Here is a 14,903-nt window from a genome sequence, read left to right as displayed (position 1 = left end):
TCCCCAGCACGGCGACAGCCTCCTTCCCTCCCAGGGCTTCCTCTGGCTCCTGCTGCTGGGCCTGGGGATCCTGCCTTCTGTAAGCTCTAACTCCTGCGGAAGGCCCCCTACATATTCCAACATGGAGGTCGACCGCCCTCTCAAATACGTCTACTTTCCTATGGAACATATACATTATCATTGCAAACCCGGATACCGGAGTCGCCCTGTGTTACCCACCCTTGCGGTTTGCGGCCCCAATGGTAAGTGGTCAAATGTGTCCACGGATGCTTGTTATAAAAAGTCATGTGACCTCCAGGTGGATCCTGTAAATGGACAAGTGATCCTGCTAAACAAAAGTTATGAGTTTGGAACACAAATTCAATTTGTTTGTAATGATGGTTTTTACTTAGTTGGAAATGAAATTCTCCATTGTCTGCTGAACGGATCAAATGTGCATTGGAATGGCAAAGCCCCAGTGTGTGAGAAGATTTCCTGTCAACCACCTCCGAAAATACCAAACGGGGGCTACTCCAGTAAGAAGGATCCATTTCAGTATCTGGAATCCGTCAAGTACTGGTGTAATCACAGTCCTGGACCTGATGACTTTTCGCTGGTTGGAGACAGCCAGCTGTATTGCCTTGGCAAAGACGTGTGGAGCAGTGACCCGCCTGAGTGTACGGTGGTCAGATGTCCGCGCCCAGTGGTCCCCAATGGAAGACAGAGGTCAGGATTCGTACTGAAGCATTCCTACAGAGCCAGGGTTACGTTTGAGTGCCTGCAGGGCTTCTTCCTGTACGGAAACAACACCGTGGTCTGTGCGGCTGACAGCACCTGGCAGCCCCCGCTTCCGCAATGTCTGGACACGCCGCCTTCCCCCCAGAAAAGTGCTGCTGTCTCTGGTGGCCCGGGCCGACCTCGTCCCAGAGCGGGGCCTCCACAGACCAGTGTCGGCACTGCCGGTAGAGGGTCTCCCAGCTCTGAGCCTGAAAACAAATGTATGACGGTGCTGATTGTTGTCTACTTTGTTGTAGTTGTAATATTTTGTACCTTCCTGTACAAATTTATTCGGAGCAGAAATAAGCAGCACAGAGGTTTAAGCTAGATATATCCCTCATCAGAAGAGGTCAACCACCCTACCAGAGCAAACTGATTGTTTTCCACAAACTGGCTTGCCCATTTTTTAAAAAAATTCTATTAAAATCTTCAGATGTGCAAAAGTTATTCTCTAGTTTCACTCTCATGAACGTAGTGAAGTCATAATGCTAACGTTTTAATGTGACGGGAATGTAGGCATTACCCTTTCAGACTTCTTTAAGGGTATGTTGGGGAACGTATAAATTGCCTGTATGCTCTTGAGTAGAGCTAATGATCATGTTACCCTTGGCAGTAAGCTAAAAGAATCACAGAATCTGGAAACTTAAGTAAATATACTTCAAAAAGAAATAATATTTCATTTGTAAAGTGAATTATTTGGGATCTGTTTTTAATTCTTAGAATAGCAGCAGCTCAATTTTATTATTTCAATAACTATATGTATTATATATATTATGAATTATAAAGAAAAGCTTCTACAAATCTGTATGCACTACTTTAGTTCTTACCGATCAAAACCATGAACTTGGGGCTGGGGATTTAGCTCAGCGGCAAAAGCGCCTGCCTGGCAAGCGCAAGGTCGTGAGTTCGGTTCCCGGTACCAGAGAAAAACCAAAAAAAAACAAAACCATGAACTTGAAAATCAGGCATATGTACAAGACTGATTTCCTTGACAAGGAATATTACTAGTATTCTTTAAATATCAGTAACATTGAATCCTTTTCTAATAATTGGTCACTTAATCTCGAAGCTTTTTGTGTGGCACATTTTTATCACTGTCATAAACATCAATACATTGATGAAGGAGCAATCAAGGTTTCAGAATCTGTTGCATATTTTTGTCCAGAGTTAGAGGACTCTGACAGCCAGAGGAAAGGCTGCGGGTTCCTGGTGACAGGGACAGCATGGCCTCAGGCTCTGCTCAGGGGTCCAAGGGGCAGGCCATGGCTCGAGGTGCTCCTCTGTGTCCACAGGAATTGCAAGCTCCAGCGTTAAACGTGCCACCTGCAGGCAGGCAGTGGAGACGTTAACTTCACAGGATGAACTCGAACTGTGTTAGAAACTTAGTCCGTCCGGTCTCTCCCGAATGGACCACTGCAGTTTACGGGATCTAACCCTCTCATAGACTTAATGTCAGTAGAATTTTATGTCCAGTGCCCTGTGACTGAGGACACTGAGATTAGACAACAGGCGGAGCCCCCACCCCAAACCTCAGGCTCGGGGCCCTTGCACGTCTACGCTGCTCGCTGCTGGCAGTGTGAGAAAGGAGCCTCAGCCGTCTCACCATCACCACTCAACTCAAGTTGGTCCTGACTGGAGTCAGGAGAAACTACAGGTCGCCATTAAGGACATTATAAGGTTAATACTTTTTAGATAATAGATTATCTAACTTTAGGAAGGAACAGCTGGAGACTGACCTTAGGACATTCGCACTGAGCGACACCCCAGCCCTTATTTATGTTTATTGTCTGACAGAGTATTTCTCAGTCACTAATTTTCCCAGGTGATGCTCAAGAATGTGACCCTGCTAACTCATCCTGCTGCAGTGCTTGGGTCACAAGGTGTGTGGGGAACCTCTCAGACTGCTTCAAAGCTCAGGGGTGTCTAAGGATATCTGAGGATGTGACCCCACTTGTCTAACGTAGGTGCACAGTGTGATACATTTCTCTATCACTTCATACAGGTAAGCATGCACGCACCCTGGTTATGGCACTATGTGAGAATGTAAATATGAGATAACAACCTATAGAAGAATTATACGACAAAGAAGCAGGCTGCTCTCGCATTTTTGTGTTCTTATGCTCTTTTCCATGCTGCCTGCTGTTGTTGCTGAAACAAACAAACAAAAAAATTAATCTATGAGCACTGACCCTGCCAGCTAGAGGCTGTTAGGTTTGTACTCCTTCCCTCGTTTTCTGAAAGGCTCAGTGAAACTTAAAGCTTTGTTCATGGAGGAACTGTCCTCTTTTTTTTTTGGTTTTTCTCCGGTACTGGGAACCGAACTCACGACCTTGCGCTTGCCAGGCAGGCGCTTTGCCGCTGAGCTAAATCCCCAGCCCAGAACTGTCCTTTTGTCCGTCACTACTAGTCATGCTCATGATGAGAACAGTAACATCAGCTCGGACAGCACTCCGCCCTGAGTTAGAAAGGCTCTTCTCCCTACCACACAGTCTCCTGCAAAGAAGCCAGGAGCCTGGAGGAGGACTGAAACTTTGTATTCAGTGGGACAGCTGGGTCGGAGAAATGTTGCCTCAGAGGGAACAGGGACTAAGTAAACGAATAAACATCCTTTTACAATATGAAGACATATTTACTATGCATTGTGGTTTTTTCCTGTGCAATTTCTGAAGAGAGGCTTTAGAAAGGTAAAATTTATCCGGAAATGCACAGTAATTCTGCATTAAGCACAGCCATAGCTTAACCGTACCCATTTCCATGTATTTTTCAAGGAAGTACCAATTGCTTAGAAACAAGCACTGTCTACTCTGGAGATTGTTCAAATATTTTCAGAATGAAGTCCATAAAGTTTACAGAGATGTCTAATTTTTTTTTTTTTTTTTTTTTGGTTTTTCTCCGGTACCGGGAACTGAACTCATGACCTTGCGCTTGCCAGGCAGGCGCTTTTGCCGCTGAGCTAAATCCCCAGCCCCTTACAGAGATATAGAACAACTTATTACCATTTTCAATTAAAAACTAAAAGATGAAATACAGTCATGACTAATTTAATTAAAATCTGGAAAAAGTATTAGCAGTAATTTTCTAATTATGTGTGTTATAGAAATATTTTTCATTTTTCTCTAATTTTCAATTTCATATTAAACTAGGACATGCACACACAGTGTAGACGTGTATGTGTGCATGTGTATATATGTGCATGTATTTGTATGCTGAACAGATGCATGTGTTAAATGTAGTTTTACAAAGACCTAGGCTGGACCTTTTCCCTTCATGTCGCAGTCCCCAGTCACCCCGTCATGCAGGCCCTCGCAGGCACGGGCGCAGTTCCTCCCGTAGTGATCTTCTGGGTCCGGGGGCCACTGCACCGAGGGATTCCTTATGAAAGATGTGAATCGGCTCATGGGTGTTATGCAATTTGTCCCCTTTTACTTCCTTGTGTTTTTTTCCCATCTAGCAAAGACAGATAGAACAATATCTATACTTCCAGGCTCCAGTTTTTTTCCTGTTTCTAAATTAATAATGGTAAGTCAGGATCGAGCAGCTCTCAGCGATGGACTGTCTTTCCAGGCCATGCCTAGCATCCATCTCAAGGTACATGTCCTATCAACTGGTTTCTATAAGGATGCACCAGAATCAGAGAGAGGAATATCCGTACAGCTTAGAGAAGTATTCATCCTCTAAAATCAGGAACACTGGTCGTCTCTCTGCCTCTGATCCCGCATCCAAGCAGTAGAGGACTTTCAGGTACCCACTGTCTGTTCAGAGAACTTAATACCAAGCACAAGGGCTCAGTCCTAGTGGTCTTTACACCAAGGAGCAAGTAGCTCTGCAATGTCTATGAGCCAGGGCCTCCTCTTCAAAGCAGGAGAGCCCTCAGGCCCCCTGTGTGTGTCAGGCACCGAAAAGGCCAAGCACATACAACCTACAACACTGTGAAAACATATACTATCCCACACCTGGTAATACTAATTTAAGCAGAAAGTCGAAGAGAAAAAAAATGAAAAAGTATGAGAAAAGAGGTAAAAGTAATTTCCTAGATGCAAATTTAATATTTCTCCCAAGCATAAGATCTATTAAAATATGTTCCTCTGTTTGTAGTTATGAGATGAATTCTCCCACATCACCATTCACACATCCTGGAAATGGTGTCAGGTTTTTGGAGAGAACATGGAGTAATTCCTGCTTCTGAGAACACTTCTCCTACGGGACTCAAGAGCTGTGGCCTCAGGCCTCCGTGCAGCCCTTGGGTCTTCCTGGGGCGCAGAGGCGGGGGTCCGTCTGAGCTCGTCTGCTTTAGCAACCCACTCTGTGCCAGGAAGTACAAAGGCTCTTGTTTTCCTGAACATCTCTCCATTTTTACTTTTTACAGTTGTTTATGAAGTTTAAAGACAGGACTTCACAGAAAAGCGACCGCTCTTTCAAAAGCAGGCAGTTGTTCACAGGGAGGGGATACTGTGCTTCAGTCTACAGCCCCGCACACACAGTGTTATGGTTGAACTAGTTCAAAGTTCACTTTAATACAAGCATTTTTGCCAGGGAAGATTTAATCAGATAGTGCGGCCATGGTAAAACACCGTGAGTGAGTTGCCGAGCACCGTACGTTTTGGGTGTGCTCAACAGAGCAGGGAGGAGCTACAGTTATAGAAATGCGTTCTGTAGCGCTGGAAAATGGGACGTCCCTGCGGATCCAAACAAGGTAAACGTGTGAAGAAACGGTTGCCTCTAGTGCTTGCAAAATGACTGCTACCTCAAGGCTGAAACATAAATTTTAAAGCTAGTGTATTAAGTGGGCAGGAATCCACAGAAGATTCATAAAAGGTATCAGCACAAAGGAACACAGAACCCGGGGCTCAAATGAGAGGAATAAAACTATAAAGAGGAAAGGGAATAAGAGGAAAAGGAACCCGGGAGATCTTTAGGACGCTCAGAATCCTGGAAGACGAAATTGCACGCTTGCAACCTACTGTGCTCCGTAGCTCGCCGCTCAGCCAGCATCTGAACCGGCCTTGTGACTGCAGCTTCTGTTCCTTTTCCTTAATCTCCCTGAGCTGCTTCTCCCTGTGGCCTTTACCTCTGCGCTGAATAACTGATGCCCCCGTCTCTCCAGGGCTGGCAACCGCCAGGTTGTTGTAAACACACCACTTCCGTAGCTGCCCCATACAAACGTTTCTTTCTGTGGTTATCTCTTTCACCATCCGTCCTGTCTGTTCCTGAGCACTATCACTACTCTCTCTGTAGTTCTTCCACTTTGAATATGATTTCCTGTTAATGAGATCCTCAAACAGTGTTGTTACTCCAACTGTGACACTGGAGTAATCTCTGAGAAGAGATCCTGTCTCTTCTGGCCCTAACAGGACGTTTCCCCAGGCAGCTCAAAAACCACATTCCTATGTAATGTCACATTTCAGTCTCATTTTTAATTGTTTTTGTCTTTTACAATAGGTCTTCCACACGGCACTGCTTCCAAGTTATTCATTTCCCCTGAATAAATCTTGTCTTTAATTACTTTTCCCGGATATATGAGTCTCCTCTCCACAGGAAATTCCTCCTCTTGTTCTTTGTTCACATGTCTTTTGTCGTGAGAATACCACGTTCATATATTTCTGTACATATCAGTTTCCTATGGGTTTCATTTATAGAAATATTTATGAGTTACTTCCATTGATTTTTGATTTCCATTTCTCATACTATTATGGCAAATGTACCAATCCATGAGGTTGCACCTGGTGATAGGAACCATTTACCATAGTTTTCCTCTAAATACAGTTATGAAGCCTCTAAAGGAAATCCTACAGCCATTGCCTTGGGGAGGGATGGACGCTGGGGACTTGCAGGACCTGAATCTCACAGGGGCAAGGGAGTATTTCAAAACCGCAAGCCTGGTCCTTTGTTCACCTGAGATCCTGGCTCACCTGTATCTTCCCACGTGTGGCCACTATTATGATGTCATCGGCCCTCACCAGACAGCAAACTCCATCCAAGTCCGAGAGGCGCCACCTCCCTTTGGAGTCTGACCTGCACACTGACAAGGAAATGTACCTCTTTTCTTCATTAAGTGCACAGACTCAGTTATATTGTGGTCGCAAAAGAGGACAGATGAATATATCCCTCCAAGTTTTCTCTTGAAGATCTCTTTGGTAACCAAGAAGGCCACTCAGTGGCCAGGCACACCTCCCAGCACTCTCGGGAGATTGAGGCAGGAGGATTGTCATGAGTTTGAGGACGGCCTGGGCTACATAGTGAGTTCAAGGCCAGCCTGAACTACATAGTGAGAGCCTATCTTAACAAAAAGAAGGCTACTCAGATGAGTATAGCTAAACAATGAATCCAGATGTCACAAAATATAGAGGTCAACAGCTGGCAGTTAGGTTTTTTTATCTGTGGGATAAATGTTAACTGTTTAGGAAGGATATCAACATTTTATCTTCATTTTATTTAGAAAAAGCTTCAAAAGGAAGTGGAATTATAAAACATCTCAAACAAGAAACATATTTACATGACATTGCAGAACTATATTTTTAAAAATCATAAAATAGAATAGAGGAAAGCTACTATTTTCCAAACCTTCAGTGAAGTAAAACAGTATGAAAATCACACAGAGCCACATTCTATTACAGTGCTGCAGGTAGCTGGTTGACTCTGATGGGTTGAAATCTAATTTCATGGATAAAGTAGATATGATGTCACCCACTCACAGCACTTGGGCTGGGGTCTATAGAGCTTCATAATAGTGTTGAGTGGGAAACAGGTATGGTAAATGATTCTGTATAACCAGGTTAAACTATGTAGATTGGTACATTTGCCTTAATAATATGACAAGTGGAAATCAAAGGTACATGCAAGTAACTCATAAATATTCCTGTAAAGGTTTTGTATGGTATAAGAAGTAATAGAGGTAAAGCCATTCAACAGATGCTTAATCTGTTACACTGTACTTAACACGTACCAATAAAATGTTATCTGCTCAGTGCATACAGAAAAAATATGCATGGGGTGTGGCACCTGCATCATTGTTAGCCGTTGTCACTGTGGTACACAGTGGCTGCTTAGGCGAACCCTGCATGTGTAATGCTGTATCCTACATCACACTGTGTCTGAAAGTGTGTCCTAAACAGGCACAGTAGCACAACTGTAATCCCGAGGATGGTGAGCTGGAGCCCAGCCTGGGCGCAAAATAAAAGATTAAAGAAAGATTAGGATGTAACTCATTGGGAAGGTCCTGAGATCATTCCTGTGGTGCCACGTACTCACACACATGCACACCAGTGTGCATACACACATGCATGCACACACATGCACGCATGCCATGCACACATCCACACCTGCACATGCACACATACACACACACATGCATGGACGCACACACAACAGTTTACGTAATCTCAGTAGCTCCCATTTCTAGAAGTAAAGCTTTGGAGGTGACTTTAGTTATGCCTATCATCTGTAATACACATTATACCAATTTGTATCATAACTAAGTGTACATCATATTATGCCATTTTACTATCCAAACTCCCCCCAAGGGTCATGTCATGTTTAAATCTCACTCCCACTCCAACAGATTTGATGTTACATGCATATCTCACCTTAAACATCTTCAGTTGTACATGTTTTTTTTTTAAAAGTAAGGCTTATGGTCAAGGAGATCATAATTAAGACACCACTGGGACTTTCCTTATTCTACTCACAAGAAAGTATCACAGAGGCACCAAATTGGACTTAGAAATTAGTTCAATGCAAACCTTTCCTATTCCAATTTTAGCCATGCCATCTTTGATACATTGCTTCATTTTTCTTCGCTGACGGATCTCATACGTGCGCAGACACGCTGCTGTGGCTGGTGTCTACAGGCCCCTCAGAGCCTCACGCACTCACGGCTGGAGTCCTCTGGAGCCGGCTGGATCTACGGTGTGTGCATATGGGTTAGGGTGTGAGGTACTAAGTCCGCTGACTGGTTTATCACAGTCCTGGGTGTGGACAGTGGGAAGCCCCACCACGGCTGTGGGAGACACAAGAAAATGGGCTTGTCGCCGGGATGGGAAGAAAGGGAAACGCAGGCTGGCTTCTGCTGCTGCTTCCTGCCTGTCCTGCCACACCGTGGACTGTTTCACCTCAGGGATGCCCGTCTGCCCTGCCACTCTGCCTTGGAGCCAGCTGTCTATGGGCTGAAACCTCTACAAGCCGTGAGCTAAATAAACTTTTCCTTCTTTAACTTGGGGGTGTTGGGTATTTTGTTCAAGCAATGAAATTACATATATTTCAGGCACATAAATAAAAGTCATTAAAATTCACCTATATTGAATGTTTCTCCTTTGCACTTTCTACGGTCCCATGGCCTCACCTGGGTAACACATGTCTGAAGAAATCGAGTATTATTTCTGGTAATTTTCTGTCCTTCACCCTCTCACAGCTACATATCCATCTTAATTCCCACCATCACCCTTCACTTGGGCCGTGAGCCCCAAACCCTGCAGTGCCGACACCAGCAGGCTGCCATCTGCTCTCTAAGCCTCCAGCCTCTTTCCCATCAAGCTTTGTTCCCGCTAAAATAACCTCTGTGAACCATCCTCATCGGCGTGGCACCCCCGCTTAGAACAGTCCCTAGCTTCACTCTGCCCTGGGCAAAACTGCTAAAATACATTCTACAGAAGACGCATGCACACGCTGCTCCTCAGAAAAATGGTTCTGACCACGTATTGGAGAGCACGGGATATTTTATCCCGTACTTGAAAATTCACAAAGAATATTAATTTATCAAAGTCTCCAAAACCATTAACTTCTTGCTTGTAAACAATTTTGGCTTCAAAATTCCTAGCCTGAATATCTGCTTTGGATTTATGGTAGACGTAATAAGATTAATTTGCCCAAAAAAGAAACTCTTCAGTCATTCTTCTCTATCCCTTAAAACCTGCTCTATTCTTGCACCCTCATTTAATTAGTTGAAGAAGCACTGCAAGATCATTCTTGAGGCGTCTCTTGCTTCGTGTCACTAACCCTCACCACACCCAGTCCTCAGCAAGTGACCACCCTGTCTCAGGAGTACACCCTAAACCAGCCAATCACTTCTTTAAAATACACTGGAAACACGCTAGCCCCTACAGTCATTGCCACACTCTAGGTCAGGGATGGTGCCGCTTTCAGAGACGAGTGACTGCACTGCAACCCAAAGCCCACTTGTCGCAAAGTGCCCACATGGCAAATGAGGCTTTAGTTGAGATAAAACAATTCAGGCACTAACATCTTTCTCCTCAAAAGAAAAACACAATAGCACACATACTATAGGTTCACCAGCACTGCCCGAGGATGATTTTAACAGACTTCTAAACGATCTCTGTATCAGTCATGATCCACAATATTTTGTTCTCCACAGAGCAGTGTGAATGACAATATATTCATGTTAATTCTGGCACAAAGTCTTCCAAAAGACTGCCATGTCAGGCTATCACAGAATAACTGGAGACAGATAAACTCCTCAGGGTAAAATAATGTCAAACTATTCCACAATGGTGAAACAAAGATTTTTAAACATGGATAGTGTCTTGCATTCACTGCAGGATTTAGCTTTGTAAGAGAATAGAGCAAACACAGTATTTTCTGAAAGGCCGAGGAAGCAGGCGTACTCCGAGAGAAGTTTGGGGGGCAGAGGTACATTAGAGCACAGCTTGGGCGAGCCGGTCACTCGGGGAAGTGTGCCAGAATGCTGCTTTGGAGTCGGCCTTCTCAGATACCCATTTGTGGATATGCAATATGAAATTAAATGAGACAGAACAGATAATGAGAGGACAGTGCAGGCTAAGCAATTCAAGTTCTCCTCAGCAGAACAGAATTTGTGCTACACCCTGAGATAAGCCGCAGAGGTGCGCAGGGCTCCGCTCAGCAGTGAGAGCAAACAGTCTCTGCAGCAGGTACTCCAAGTGTGGTCTACAAACAAACCGAGATGACACTCATCTGCACAACATCGTCCTCCAGAACAGAGCGTAAACTTTTTTTTTTTTTTTTTTTTGTCTTTTTAAGACAGGGTCTTGCTATGTCATTCAGGTTGGCTGTGCTCTCACTTTGTAGCCCAGGCTGGTCTTGAACTTGCAAGGATCCTCCTGCCTCAGCCTCCCGAGTGCTGGGATTATTGGCGTGTGCCACCACGCCCGGCTTAAACTCTTTAGAAGACAAGAAAGCCCAGCAATTTACAAGGCAAAGCATTAAATACAATCAATAGATATGTAAAAAGACAGGAAAAAATATAAAATGAGATTTGCATCTACCAGTCAGTATAGTCACATGTAAAAGTAAAAGGGACAATGTATGACAGGAGGGAATTAGTAAAATAGACAAAGGAAAGCATTAGTAAAATAGAAAAAAAAATGAATACATGAAAACAATTCCACTGAATTTCTAGATTTGAAAAGTATAGTAGCTAAAACGAAAAGCTTTTGAAATTAGATGAATAACTAATAAAACACTGCAGAAACATCAGTGAATTCCAAGCTCTCATTAAAAATATACAAAATAAAGAACAGGGATAAACACTAAAAAATAAAACAATGTTTCAGTAACCTAAGTGAGAAATTATTAGTTGATATTTCAAGTCCTACAAAAATAAATGCTGATTTAAAAAGTCAGGAAATTTATTTGAAGAAATCATGGCTACAGTGTTCCATATTCCATAGAAACTATACTTTTAGAATTAAGAAACCAAGTAAACCCGGAATATGATAATCAGAAAGAAACAAGGACCCCACACATCGTGATTACATGGTGGGAGCCAGTGGTAGAGAAGCTCTTAAAGTACTTAGAAGAAAAACACTTTGCCAACCAGAAGAAAAGTGATCGTAGACTTCATGCAAAAGTAACATTAATACACAAATCAGAAGAAAATGGAATGACATCATACACAGATCTGAAGAAAAATCTATCAATATAGAATTTTACGTCTAATGGAAATAGCCTTTAAAATGAACTTTGAAAATTTTTAAATAATTTCTGATGAAGAAAAGCTAAGAAAGTTCACTACTGTCAGTTTTATACTATGAGAAACTTTTGAACAGAAAAAGCCTTAAGTAAAAATTTGTGTCTATGCAAAGGAATATAAAAACACCAGAAATTATCAAAATATGTCAATATTGAATATTTTGAAAACTAGTAGATTTTAAAATTTGTAGTTTGGTAAAGATTCACACAAATGTTAAGTCTGTTGTGGAAAATTGCTATTTCATGTAGGATTTTAATATTACAGAAATTGAGAAAGAAGTAGATAAAAAATATTTGTACTATTTTAGAAACATTTTTGTTTTGTTTTTTGTTTTTTGTTTTCTGGTACCGGGAATCAAACTCACGACCTTGTGCTCATCAGGCAAGCACTGTGCCACTGAGCTAAATCCCCAGCCCCTATTTTAGAAACATTTTTGTAAGTCCAAAATTAGTTCAAAATAGAAAGTTTTTAAACAAAAGATAAATTAGTCTTTAAAATAAAAAAGGACTATTTTGTAGAACTTTTATGCAGAGTTACATTATGTGACAACAGGAAATTATTTATGTTGTTGTAAAATTCTTACATTATATGTCAGTGACATGATATTACTAGAAACTGGATTAAATTGAAATGCATATTGTAAACCCTAAAGCAATTCCTAAAACAATATAAAGCAATAAAATAAGTCAGTAATAAGCCAATAGTAACAATAAAGTGAAGTATTAAAATAATTTAAGTTAATCTACAAGAGAGTTCAGGAAAAGAGAAAAATAAGAGAAAAGAGCATAAGGAACATAGAAAGCAAATAGTTTTAAACTTAACCAATTACACTAACTATAAAAAGCATGTTCAATACTCAAAATCCATAAAATGTTCAATTGGAGGAAGAGATAGATACAGTATCTTAGCACTTTTAGAGTAAGTGATAGAATTCATGTATCCATACATGAATGTATACAATTATAAATGTATAACTATTTATCAACATTTCAAGTGGAGATACAAAATTTATTTTGCCCTCTAAATATACACACAGGTTAAAAGTTAAGTGATTCAAAAAATGTACAGAGTGCAAAAACAACTGGATTAGCTGTATTACAATCAGACAAAACAAACATTAAATCAAGAAATATCACTAATGATAGAGACATTTAGAAACAACAAAGATGTCAGTTCCTCTGGAAGACATATAATCCCGAAGGCTTCTACTTTAACGAGAGCTTCAAGTACGTGGAAGATTCTGATGGGACCAGCTGGGAGCAGGAAGGCCTGTAGGGACACATCTGAGGATTTCAGTAAATGACAGAGGGAGTAGAGAGTAAGCCACAGGACAGAAAATAACTGTGGAACCGGGCGCAGTGGTGCACGCCTGGAATCCCAGCACTCGGGAGGCTGAGGCAAGAGGATCATTGCAAGTTCGAGACTAGCCCGGGCTACAAGGTGAGCTCTAGACCCTGTCTCAAAAAGACAAAAAAGAAAGGAAAAAGAGAAAAAGAAAAGAAACTCTGTGATCCAGTTTTAGCGACTCCGCACACCCTGCCGTGCAGCAGCAGAATCGCATTCTTCCCAAGTGCAAACGCAGCATTCACCAAGCTAGACCGTACGCTCTGTCATAAAACAGGGACAGAAAATATGAAAGGGTCGCGCTGAGTGTCTTCTCCAGCCCAGTTGTAATACCGTTAGACGGCGACAACCGAAGGCTCTTCCTTGTCTTATTACACGGGAGTATTGTGATTTGCCGCTGGCTTTCTCTGATTATTGCGATAACTAAATGCCAACTTTCTTTCTTTAAATGTGTGGCAGATGCCGGAGCTTTACTTGCTCAGCTGCACCAGGCATCCTTTTTGAGCGCCCCACACCAGGCAGGGTGAGCGCGAACAGGTGCCCCTCTGTTCGTTCGCAGATACAGTGGTGGACAAGCCCTGGCTCTGAGCCCACCAGGGGAAGCCAGAGCAGCGGCGGAGAGCAGCCACGCAGGAAGACAGGTTCCTCTTCTGGGCAGAGACCTGCGGTCCTTCAGGGGAGCTGCTGCAGAAATCCTAGTGCCTGGCGCAATATTTTAAGATTTAGTGCCCGTGCGGTGCCAGCAACAGTGAGTTTGTCTGAGACAGAACCACAGTGCTGTGACTCGGTTGGGTATTTCTTCTAATACTTCCAGGGGCCTAATTTTCAGAGCCAGCTTTCCAGAGCTCTGGCATTGCATACCGTGTGTCCTAGCCTGTCATTAACCCTTGTTTGCTCAGCCTTGCTGTGACCAATACTCAGAGCTCTGAGCGCCCTTCAGAGACAATTCCCTTCCTGTTCATAAGGTGAACATGGCCCCTCAGGTGGCTGACTGACCTTCCCTTAGCTCCTGAGGATCTTCAGTACGGCTGCCACCTCCTCCTCCTCGCGTCTCCTCACCCACCTAGGTGCACAGGACCTAAGAGAAGAGAATGCCAGGGTAGAAGCCTCTCAACTGGACAAGCGTGGGTCCTCCGTAAACACCTGCAAGAACCTGACACTGATTACACCCTAGGAGAACAGTTAGAAAAAGATACTCGGCAAGACTCTCCCTGCCATCAGCAGAAGGGACTCCTTCCAGGCTTGTCTCTTCTCCATTTCTCAGATGCGTCTGTAACACCTGCCTTCTCTCAGTCCCAGACAGCTCCAGGGAAAACCATGACAGTACGACAGCTCAAAGGGCGGCATCCAGGGTCTTGCCTGTCTCATCAGTTGCTCCCAGGCCCTCCGCTGTTTGTTTGCATAAGAAACAGAAGATAACCTGTCTGGTGATGGACTTCTTGATGTCTTTATATCTCAGGATGTAGAAAGTTCTCTTATACACAAGGTCTTTTATACACACCAAAGTAATACTTATGACTTTTAATTTTTATTAAAACATAAAAATCTTTCCTTGATTACGTTACCCTTCAGGATTTTACCACTGAGACCTACGTCAGGCTGTGGCTTACCGTGTACATCATAAGTATCACCCGTCCCTAGTCCTAAGAGGCTTAGTGTGAGAATGGAAGGATTGTGTGAACTTCCATTCAAGTTCTAATGCTCATCATTCTATGAAAAATATTCCCCAAATGAGCCAAGCTGAAGACTTGAGCTTCCCAAAAGTACTGGATTGGCCTTGCCTGCAGTTATCCTGAATGACAAGAATTCTTTTGTGAACATGTGGAAGGGTTGATTTATT

At 42.9% G+C, this 14,903-nt stretch overlaps 1 protein-coding gene and 1 long non-coding RNA gene across 2 annotated transcripts; one reads left to right on the top strand and one right to left on the bottom strand.

Annotated features, from left to right (window-relative positions):
- On the top strand, positions 1 to 1,203 carry LOC102025043 (membrane cofactor protein-like; the record flags this gene model as incomplete). Its single annotated transcript, XM_005389293.2, is given in 1 exon segment — positions 1 to 1,203. A coding segment is annotated over 1 exon segment (1,084 nt), but the record flags the coding sequence as incomplete, so codon positions are not given.
- Positions 1,204 to 1,836: 633 nt separating this feature from the next.
- On the bottom strand, positions 1,837 to 14,142 carry LOC106149022. Its single transcript, XR_001234925.1, has 3 exons — positions 14,060 to 14,142; positions 2,819 to 2,904; positions 1,837 to 2,079 (listed from the first exon to the last, which is right to left on the bottom strand). It is a non-coding gene; the product is annotated as an uncharacterized LOC106149022 (long non-coding RNA).
- Positions 14,143 to 14,903: the final 761 nt, after the last annotated feature.

Source organism: Chinchilla lanigera, unplaced genomic scaffold (genome assembly GCF_000276665.1).
Source record: "Chinchilla lanigera isolate Chin_1 unplaced genomic scaffold, ChiLan1.0 scaffold00035, whole genome shotgun sequence".
Taxonomy (NCBI): domain Eukaryota; kingdom Metazoa; phylum Chordata; class Mammalia; order Rodentia; family Chinchillidae; genus Chinchilla; species Chinchilla lanigera.
Note: the sequence above shows the minus strand (reverse complement) of the source record. Positions and strands in the feature narration are given on the sequence as shown.